The sequence below is a fragment of the Colossoma macropomum genome, unplaced genomic scaffold (genome assembly GCF_904425465.1).
Source record: "Colossoma macropomum unplaced genomic scaffold, Colossoma_macropomum, whole genome shotgun sequence".
NCBI lineage: Eukaryota > Metazoa > Chordata > Actinopteri > Characiformes > Serrasalmidae > Colossoma > Colossoma macropomum.
The window spans coordinates 28,105,223-28,116,495 of NW_023494798.1; the positions used below are offsets into that span (position 1 = coordinate 28,105,223).

Below are 11,273 nucleotides of genomic sequence, written 5' to 3' on the forward strand. Positions count from 1 at the left end.
TATTTTGGATAATGACTTCTTGAAAAGAGAATGTTACACAGCAATCCTGGGATGTTCTGTGGACAAATGTTTAAACCATTCATTAAGCTTTTATGAAAAGGACAATACAAAACACTGCAAACCATCAGCAAAAAAAAATACAAATGTGAAGCATGGTGGAGGGAGTATAGCAGATACAAAAATACAAATTCTTAAACATTTTGTTGAACCTGTATAATCACTGTTTAGTTACTGCATTGATAGGCATAAGTTACATCTGTAACAAAAAACAGGGCAAAATAAATAATATATAAATAAAATGGATTAGGCTAGCTAACTAGCTAATCACCTTTCTGACTACCAAGTATTTCAACACAAAGACTTCGTAACTGTACTGCAATTTACAAAGAGGGAAAATGTTAAAAAGATACCAAAAACAGATCAGCAGAGCTGACTAACTAGCTAACTAGCGCACTCGTGAGTGAATGACCTGTGTGTACACAGGACTAACTGATGAGCATGTGAGAGCAGCAATAACATCCCTACAGGACCAGTCTTAGCCCAGTTCTACAGGTTGATTACGTAGCAGTCTAGATGTTTTTTAGACTGCTACCATGTCCTACTTTCTCTGCTGAGCTAAACTGAATAGACAAGTTAAATTCATTCTTGAAATTCCTAACCAACAGAGATGTCAATCAAAATGTCCAACCAAACGAATGCAGGGTACGCAAAGTGGTTCTCCTTTCTGACTGACAGCTACCCCACCTTCTGCACCTTTTTCTGGCCTGTCCCTGCTCTAGATAAGCAGCTCGAGGTTAAACACAGCTGCTCACACTTCCCCTCAGCTTCCACTTCTTCCATAAGAGCCATAATAAGCTCACTGACCCAAGACACGGACAGCTTGTGTGTTTCTGCATGTTAAGACAGAGAGGTTAATGGCAGGTAAGCAGGAAACGCTAAATGCTACAGTATATCTACACACAAGAGTTGTAAAGGTCCTGTATATGTAATAAAGGTCGTCTGCCAGCTTAATGGTTATTTCTAGAACTTGTACATTATGTGGAGGTTCTTTAAACCTTTTAAAAGGTTTTTAATATGTACAAATCTCTTCATTAAACACAGTTCTTTAGGGAAGCAATGGAGTTCTTCTATGGAATCGCTTTCTGAAAAAAAGGATAGTGTCTCTCAAAGATGAGAGCTTTAAGTGCTGTTTATATGATGGGGACAGTTTTCGTGGTCTACCAGGTCTTGCTTGGTTGTTATGAGTCCATTTTTTTCTGTTTCTTTCAATAATATTTTAAAATTCAGTTTTAAAAACGTTTGTTTTTCTGTCCACTTATTGTTTCTTTGACTTTCCACCTCCTTATGCAGGGGGATTATGTTTTATCTAGTATAGGTCTGGGGGATACGGCAATATAACCTGATACCATCAATGATGGACAAGTTACTCGATGGTGATGTGTAAAAGGCAAAAAACAGTGAATTAGAGAATTAGAGAGTGGACTAATTTACTGTCCGTATATATATTTACCAGCTCATAAACATGTTGGGAAATTGGGATCCACACACACACACACAGCCAGACATGCACGCATGCATACACACGCACACACACATAAATGCTTACATCTAGCTCTCTGCTGATCTGTGGGCTTTGGGGGAAGCCTGTAAGGAGCCTGATATAAATGCACAATAATCCAATTAAAGCCCATTGCTGCTTCTACGAGGGCAAATACAAGCCTCTCCATGCAATCACTGCACTGGCTTTAGCTCATTGTCACCCTCAGTGAAGGCCAAGTACAGCTGTCCTGCAGCATTCAGTAACAGTAAGTTAAGCAATCCAAAAGTACAGTGAACTCATACTGACCCATCTTGCCAGTGGAAAGCAACCTGGCCTGCCCCCAGTGCTCACTTGGGCAAAATGCAAGAACAGTGAAGCAATAAAGACATCCCGGGTCAGGGTCACTGTTGCAGATAACCCAGCATGTAGGAGCATGTAGGAGAGGAGAACTCCTTAAACAGAAGCTAAGATGGTTCACAATCCCCCTCCCGTCCCTTCTTCCCATCCACGCACATCAACCCTTCAGAAAACTCGCTCACTCTCCTCAGCTGAGGCCGTGCTCTATAAAAAGCCCCAGTGGCAGAAGCGAAGTCCGAGTGGAGAGTGGCTCATCCGCACGCAGGCAGAGTGGACACATGTTCCCAACGAGCGCCCTGGGCTCAGACCAGTAACACGAGTCACACTGAACACTCATGGAGCAACGGGATGGGAGGGAGGGATAGAGAAAGCACGAGGGAAAAACAGAGATGGACAGATAAGGCCTGACTTGCAGGCTCTGGAGTGTCCAGCAACTGCCTGAATGGACAGTATGGGGCACACTACACTCACGGAAGAACTAGGACAACAACAACCATGCAAACTTACAAAACCAATGGCAAAGTGGAAAACTCTTTTTGCTCAGTTTTCTTTGAAACAAGATTGTAACGCAGTGGTAGGACTATGTGAGCAAGAAGACTACAGTCACAGAGTCACTGTTGCTCTCACTAAACGTTGGTGACCAAAAAAAGTGAAGACAGTTTCCAATTTCACCTTTTTCCAAGGTCATGTGACTTTTATGTTCAGGTTGAATTACTGAAGGTCATAAATACATTCCCATGAAGCTTATTTTGTCCACTACACAGCTATACCTTGCACTGCTTTCACATGAAAAAAAGGTCAATTTAGAGCAGGGGTGTTTAACTCAACCAATAAAAGGGCCATATTAAAAAGTCTCAACAAATCCATGGGCCAGAGAGCACCTGTTTTTTTTTTCCCAATTCATTAACTGTTATAATTAAAACAAAATATTCAAGTTATATATATATATAAAACGCTAGGCTAGACTAAACCTCCTTAAATATCCCTAAGAGGTCTAAAGGTCTAGTGTGTTTGGTGACATGACTGCTAGATCTGTGGTTCATCTGCTGGCCCATACATCGTTGTTGGGAGAGGGGGTGGAAGCACACATTGTGTTGCAGTGCATGCTGGGGATTGTAGTGCAGAGCATTGTGAAACGGGCTTATGATAGTAAAAAATTAAAATACTTTCCTGGGCCGGAAAGGATTGTCCTGCGGGCCTGATCTGGCCTGCAGGCCTTGTGTTTGTTATATGAGATTTAGAGCAAATAAGTATAAATATGTAGGTAAATATGTACTATGTGATTAATCACAATTCATTATTTTCATTGTTTGACAGGCCTAATTTTCAATTTTAATTTTTGGTAAAAACAATCCATTGCTTCCCCCAAATGCACACACATCCACACACAACATGTTATGTCCCAGCATTTGTTTCAGGCAAACGAAAACAAAAAACAAAACAGACAGTAGTCACACCCACTAGAGGATGTTCATGTGTCACCACATCCCCAGTCACACAGCCAAAGCATTGCTCTGGGGTGAGCTGGATGTAGAAAAGTACACTGTGGTTGCCTGGGGAAGGGGACTCACCACAACATGTTCTTTTGCTCCCTCTGTGGCCTAAGACGAGATGCTGGCTGAGGCAGGAAGTGAGAGGAAGTGAAAAACGCTATTTTTTCCATCCCGACATCACTGTGTGAATAGAACACATCACCCCAGTTTCCCTCACACTTCTGAAGACTCAAAAGAAGCAGAACACTTCATCAACTCATGCACTTCAGCTTTTATTAAAATATGTATGCCAAACAACTTGTGTCAACTTGAATCTGTCTAACTCAGTCGCCCTTAAAGTGGTACTCTGTAATGCGCAGGTTGGAAGCGCCTGGGCTTAAAATGTTTACACTATGAACTTTTAAATGGAGTCCAGTGTATCTGGATTCCAAAGCTTGTCTGTAATCCAAACAAGAGTCTAGAATGGTCACTGGAATATGACTGTGCTAATCTGGACATTAGATGCCCAAATGCACAGAGCCTTGTAAATGACCTCTAGAATGACCTTGTGACGGTTTTTCTCCGTCTACGATGAACAGAACAGCAAATTTAGCTGCTCTGGATGTGAAACAGGAGAAAGCACATTGGGGGAGCTCTAGCTCTCCTTCGAGTCGCTGTTAAAGGAATAGTTCAAATAAATGTGCTAAGGTTGCTAAGAATGAACGGAACCCAGTAGACACCCATTAGCATTATGCAATATAAATAATGCTAATCAATAACACTTCATTTTCATTAACATCTAATGTTTGCATCATTAGCATTTTTATGGAACCCACCTGATCTCTTCAAGTGGAGCTGTTTTTCTCTGCCACTGCCATCCTAGGCTCGTTTATTAGGGCTTGTTCAAACTTGGCAGGTTTGGTTTCATTACAGTCAAACCTGGTGCAACTGCTCCGTCAGTGCGGCTCATTAGAACAGGTGAGAACGCTAACATTCGAACACTGGTGAGCCAACTTAGAGGACCAAGACTCTCTGAGGAGGTCGGTCTCGGCTTTGTTGCAAACAAACTCTGGTGCAGTTTGTCAATATCAACAGACATTGAACCTAACTGAACTGGTAAAAAGAGAAAATTGAACTGACAAATTGTTGAAGTGGGAAAACTGAACTGAATTAAACTGGTGCAGCAGGAAAACAGAGCTTAACTGAATGAAAGGGGAAGTTCTCAGTGAGGTCACAGCTGCAAGTGCTGCTGTCAGTCTCGGATTGTATGAAAAATCATCAGACTGAAACTTGCATTTTACAGTTGACTTCAGTCAACTTCTATAGTCTTCCAGTTTATTACCAAACTTTTCGGGGTTATCTGCTCTGGTCCTGGAAAGTCCAGCACGGTCCAATGACTTTCACGCTCAAGCATACCTGGTTCAACTCAATGGTCAGTTACTAGGTTTAGTTAATGTGTTATAGCAAGGAATTCAACTGTGTTGGACTCCAACTCCAACAACTGTGTTGACAGAAGTTACTACATTTTGGGTGCAGTTTGAAGACTTTTGAACTCCATCCCTCCAGAACTGAAGACCCCTGCTGAGTGGTACAAGTTCAAAGAGGCAAAATTATTGATAGAACATAGGGGGGTCACCCTCAAATAGTTGTGGACTAACTGGTAGCTGTTTAATCACAAAGGAATAAAGCTGTTAAATGGAGCAAAAAGACAAAACACCTGTACTTGAAACCATGCTGACTATAACCTTTAATGGCTGTATTACATGCCAATACCAACAAAACAAACATCTTCAACTAAGAAACAGGTCACGCCTACTTAATGTTTAATTTCTCAAATGATGAAGCGAGCCCTAACACAGCCCACCTTGACGGTTTATCTGCTCATCAATCAACAGACTGCACTTCAGGAATGTCTGATCCTATGAGTCGTCTATGTATCCACAAACAGAACTTGTTCAGCCAGATAACTGCTCTGGATTAACAGACACTTCCTGGAGCCAGACACCAATGACATGCTCTGATCAGGTGTCTTCGAGGACTTCAGGCCGGACTGAATATTTAGGGTTTCTCTGTCGTCCTAATCTACGATCAGTAATTAAAGCCCACATGTAAACCTTAACCACTACAAGAGAGAAGCGGGCATGTCGAAAACATGCCAGATTAACTTTAACAAACTCCTAACAGAATTAGCTACAGCAGCCATGACTCTTCTATTTGTCTATTTTCTATTTAAATTCTACTGGTTTAAAAAATAACACATTAATATGCATTTTGCCACATTTTTCTTTTTTTTTTTTGTTCATATCTTGAAATTTCTGAAAGGGGGGTCCAAGGGGAACCCTCAGGGCCCTCTAGGCTTTAATGATTTCTGAGAACTAAAAAATAAAATACATGTCCTAGATGTTTCCTTAATGTGCCTTTGACTGAATACAAGCAGTAGCTTAGTCAACGGGCTGATAAAAACTAAAAACAGTGGCGGCAGCTCTACACCAGCCTTTCTACTTAGAGTCACTGTCAAACTACTTCAGTTTAAAATATGTATGCTAATGTCTGTCAAAAGCTTAAGTTAAACACAGAATGTCTTTCAGAAGCTTCGAGGTCTGCGCTTAATCTAGAATGGCCCAAACACACCCATGCAAATCGCCATTAGCTTAGTGCTACTACTAGAATCCCATAGCTTTACTGTAGAAGAGGGTTTTTTTTCATGTTTTGACCAAGATTTGGCATTTATATCCCAAATTAACAGCCTTTTATTTTTATTTTGTCTTATAAAAACTCTGGACTACTTGAGTAATCAACAAAATCAGCAGCTCCCTTGATTCCTAATATACTCAACAGTGACAGCACTAGTGCACATGTTCTTACATATCTGCATCCTTACACAAGCAAAGCTTACAGATTTTGATTACCTACTGCATCTCCTGAGCCGTGACCTTTAGCCAGTCTTCTAACTGCCCTGCCCGCTGCCAATTTAACACCAAACACACAGCATGCTGACCTAAGAGTGATCACTCAGCTGGTTCCATTTTCTATAAATAGACAATGAGTTAAATTACAATGCTGTGACTTTAAAGTCCAGACTGAAGGTTATACTGTATGTTCATGCTTTGTGTTCAGAAGACAGAAAAACCCAAGTGTGAGGGAGACGAAGGCGGTGAAATTGGGTACTTTGGCCCTTCCCTCCTCTCTCGCCTTCTCTCTCTCTTCGTTACGCATGGCCAATCTGAGGCTCTTTATTTAACCGTTACTGGTCAAAGCTGTCAGCTGGCAGGCCTCACTGTAAAAACAGTCTCTCATCAGAGCAGAACGAGGTCATGGACCTGCCCTGCATGAACACACCTCCAGCATATGTAGGCTCATGTCTCTCTCTGCTTTTCTCAAATCAGACCAAACACTGCATCCACGCTGGTAGCAATCCAAGTCTAATCTTCCAGTTCTTAGAACAGAAGAAGGATCTGGAGAATGTTCAGGTCTGATCTCTCTGTCCTGCTGGTTCACATTTGTGCAGGCAAGTGACCCATATCGGCCACACCTCTGTCCTGAAAGGACCAGCATGTGCACATTTTTTTTCAAGTTGGCCATTGCTAAACCACTGTCCACAACAAATGATGACTACAGTGACACGGGGGTGAAGTATGATGCAAAAAATGTTAACATACCCATGTATTGAATATCAATCTGACTAAGAACTACCTTACAAAAACGGCACAAACATGATCTGAAAAAAGGTCAGATTTTTGTGTGTTCACATTTAGGCAAAAAAGCTGGATTTACTCCACTTCAATCATGCAAACATCATGTAAACACAGGGACCAGACATCTGAAGCATTTACTGCCTATAAAAGCTACCTTACATAAATTACATGAAATGGTCCTACACATGCTGCCTGAGACATTTTATTCTAGTTTTCTGATAAAGTTTGGCATAAAACAAATTTTGGCAGAGAGATACATGCAACGATGTGTCAAAGGAAAAGCCTTTCCAAATGTTACATATAAAAACTGTGTAAAAAGAAAAAAGGAAAGGTTTACTAGTCATTTTAGTAGCAAATCAAATAACAATATTTGCACTGTAGACATTGCAACCCCTGTTTCTTATCACCACACCTGTAAAACCACCTTTCTTTACAAACTACTTCACATCAAAACATTCTGAAGGACTTGGTTTACATCTCAATGACTGAACTTTTTGAACATAAATGTTCAAAATCAGTGGAATTCCCTGTTAGCCCACTGGGGATGACCAATTGTCCTGACATAGGTAAGCATCAGGGTGAAAAGGTGACATTGAAAAGCCAAGAAAAGAATAATCTGACGATCCTCTTTGTGTCAGCAGGGGTGCGATTGAGCATCGGCTAGAGGATGGAGAGGCGGGCTGTGCGAACAAGCAGATAATCAATAATGGTCTGCACCTGTGTGTGGTTAAAGGCGGCCTGCTAATGTGCATTTTTCAATCAGTAGGCTGTCAGAGACTAGAGAGAGAGGACCCACGATACAGAGCCTGACACTGAAAAGTCTGAGCACCAAATATACATAAGCTGCATCCAAAGCTACTATTATACTACACATACTACACTACATGATTGGACTTGGTGGTGTACCATTTTTTGCATACTTTTCAGTATGTGGTTTCGTATGCAGTCGTTTTATTTTGTAATCCTTAAATAAAGCGCAGTTTCTAAGGTGATTTGAAAAAGAAAATGTGACAACGCTGCGTTAAGCCACACCTGCCTCCTGTGCCTTTCCATTTCATAACCAAGAGTTCTACACTATTGTTTCAGTTCATTTCCATCAAAACATCTCGGAGCACCCCACGCATCAGTTCTCAACCATTTTCCCCTCAAACCACTCTCACAAAGAAAAGGAAGTGCCATGAGAGCAGCTCATCCCTCACCCTAATTACTGCAGAACTTGCACTGCAGCTCCACTTATCTCGATAGAACTTGCTCTTCATTGCCACCTAAACAGTACTTACTAAACACAAATAGAAGCGAGCATGCTGAACGGGCTTACAGCTGCTCCCCTGGGCAGCCTGATTGCGTCAGAGGTGAGTCCTGGTGAGTCTGCAGGTGACTCAGAGTGGACGCTGCTGCTTGCAGCAGCCTGGGCAGCAATAACTGGGAAAGAAACAGACTTCACCAGGGTGTATATGGGGAGAGTCACATAAGGCAAACAGTATGACTGTAGATCAAGATAAGCATGAGGGACAATGTCTGGAGAAGGGCAGAAAGCTGCATCTTCATGGTTATTTTTGAAAGTATATTTCATTTAAATTTAAAAAAACATGATCTGCTCATCAGTGTTACTGCAAAACAGAAAGTGCATGCATTTAACCTCAAAAAAGTGCTTCAGTGAGTTCCTGTGTAGGCCTATCTCTCATCTATTTAGAGCAGAGACATGGAGGCCCAAATCTGACATTCTTTTGCATGAATAGGCTACATGCACCTTCAGACATGCAGCTCCAGTCTTCACATCTAACATCTGACGACTGTAATACGTAAAAAGCATGTGAAGTATTCCCATTGTTGTTGGGTTACATCAGTCCAGCTCAATTTTAAACCATTACAAACCTCAGTGTAGAAGAGATGCAATGTGAATACAGAAGCAAATATGAGTAAATGTAGTGTATAATGAATGCAACAATACTAGTGTCAGAAACTTTGGATTAAAAATTTAAAAGGATCACTGAACTTTCCTCACTTTTTTGTAATAAAAGAGCTTCATGTAGCATATAAACACTGTTAAAGTAACAAAATTTACTGATCACATCCCAGTATATACAGAAACAGCTCATTTTTGGTGACAACAACACAACAACAACAACAACAACAACAACATTTACATATATCAGCCTATTCGGCCTACTGCAGCTTAGCCCCGCCCACACATGCTGATGTTATAAAGAGTGTTGAAAAGAGGGCAAAATACAAGGCAGCCAATCAGAGCAGACCTCTGTTACATATATTAATTTGAAAGACACAGTAATAAAAACAGTCTGTTTCATTCTAAAGAGAGGTTGGAAATCATGAAGAATGAATTATGACCTTTTGGTGCATAAAATCACATAAATGTCATAAAAAGACCTCAGGAAATAAATTAAATTCAGGAAAAGGATAGTTTTAACTTAAGGCAGCTGAGAAAAGTGTTCTTTTCTGTATATTGTTTTCAATCCCCACCTGATCAGAGGAAGGCCTTCACTGCCTCATCATCAGCCTGCAGGTACCCAGGCAGAACCCTACTTTTAAGACTGTACTGCAGACAAACCGTATACGGTGGTAACAAAAATAGAGTTAAATAGAGTTGTTTGAGGTCAAAGACTGTGTTGACACATGGGTTAAAACCTCACCCAGAATCATGCTGCACTATTTCTGCTTTCCATTTTTCCCAAGCTTAAACGCTGTCGAGTTGCATCATGCCTATTAAGATGATCAACAAAATTCCCTCTCACAGCCTATATGTGCCAGAATTATGTATCTGTACCAACTTTGCCAGCCATTGTAACAGGGAGTACAACACGTGGTAGCTCCACACTCTCAATCCACCTCAGTTTGCAAATTCAGGACAAAAAGCTGAAAAAGCTGTGCCCAGCAGTGCACACACACACACACACACACACACACACACACACACACACACACACACACACCCAGAGAAAGAGCCCAGAGATCTCTACTATAAATAGTAAAGGCAGCCTCGCCAATGTGGGACGCTGAAACTCGCCTCTGCATCCCAGCCAACATTTGGGGAGCCAAACCTGTACATAAACGCTGCTTTTCTGGTGGAGTTTGTGCACAACTACACCAGACACACCAGATAAGCCTGGACAGGTTAGCTGCACAAGCCTCGTACGAACTTCGGCTGGAGTATGAAGCATTTAGAGCTCATGGCAGAAAGAAAAGGCTGCTGTTTGTCATTTCTGAAGACATAATTTGAACGGCAATGCCAGCACTCACCCCATAAGCCAATCCATAGTGGCTGAAAAGGCTGAAAAAGGGGTGAAACCCAACGGAGAGCTGGCCTTCCCCCTCTTCTTTTATCTTATCTCAGCCCGGGCCAGCTGTCTGCCTCCGTCTCGGCCAGAAAAGGTCGTTCGTCGGCTCCAAAGGCTGCCCAAGTGCCGTGTTCCTTGCTGTTGAAGTTAAATGTGACCAGCAGAGAGTGAGAGGTGACGGAGCTGCAGCCGAGTCCTCAAGCGCCGCATTGACTTTGCCGTTTTTGCCAGGAGGGTAAAGCGGGAGGATTTGTGTTTTTTTCACCCACTTTCTCCCGTCAGAGGTGGTCCTGAGCCGTCGTCTGAGCTCGAGACGACTCTTCGGTCATCCAAAAATCATCCCCAAGGAGCGGCAAAGGTCGTGGATGCCGTGTTTCGGTGGTTTTGAGGTCCTTTTTAAGGTTGCAGTGAGAGCTACTGCCGCCGCTAAAGAGCTCTGCCATATACAGGAAATCCGGAAGTAAACACGGGTCCGGCGCCGCGGATGTGGCGCATAGCTTGATGGGATTTGTAGTTTTTAGTAGTTTATGTACTTAAATGAACGCTTTGATAGCGAGTATCGTTTATATTAGTTTAGATATTAACTATTAATTATTAACAATTGATTATTCTACACTCGAATATTCGTCTTTAATACGTGTTTACTGTTTTTGTAAAATAGTTTGGCATCTTGACAGAGGAGAACCAGAGGCCACAATTTCTGCTTTGGAAATGCTCTTTCTATTGAACAAGACAGTAAAGGCCACGGAAATACAGCCGGAAACTCTTTGCATAGCACGTCTCTAAAGGCCCCTTCTGTAAGTGGCAGCTGCCACAATAGATAATCAATTCAGTTTTACTGGCGCTCTGTACAACAGACATGGCCCTAAAGCAGAAATGTGGGTTGAGCCATCTAATGAGTGTTGCTGAGGGA

The 11,273-nt window shown here is 41.9% G+C and overlaps 1 protein-coding gene across 1 annotated transcript in view; it reads right to left on the bottom strand.

Annotated features, from left to right (window-relative positions):
* The window catches only part of mob2b (MOB kinase activator 2b), a 55,626-nt gene extending 44,817 nt beyond the window's left edge, over window positions 1–10,809 (bottom strand). Inside the window, exon 1 of the mRNA XM_036584881.1 lies at window positions 10,323–10,809. Coding sequence (XP_036440774.1) covers window positions 10,323–10,339 — 17 coding nt within the window. The 5' untranslated portion in view covers window positions 10,340–10,809. The remainder of the gene's footprint in view (window positions 1–10,322) is intronic.
* Window positions 10,810–11,273: the final 464 nt, after the last annotated feature.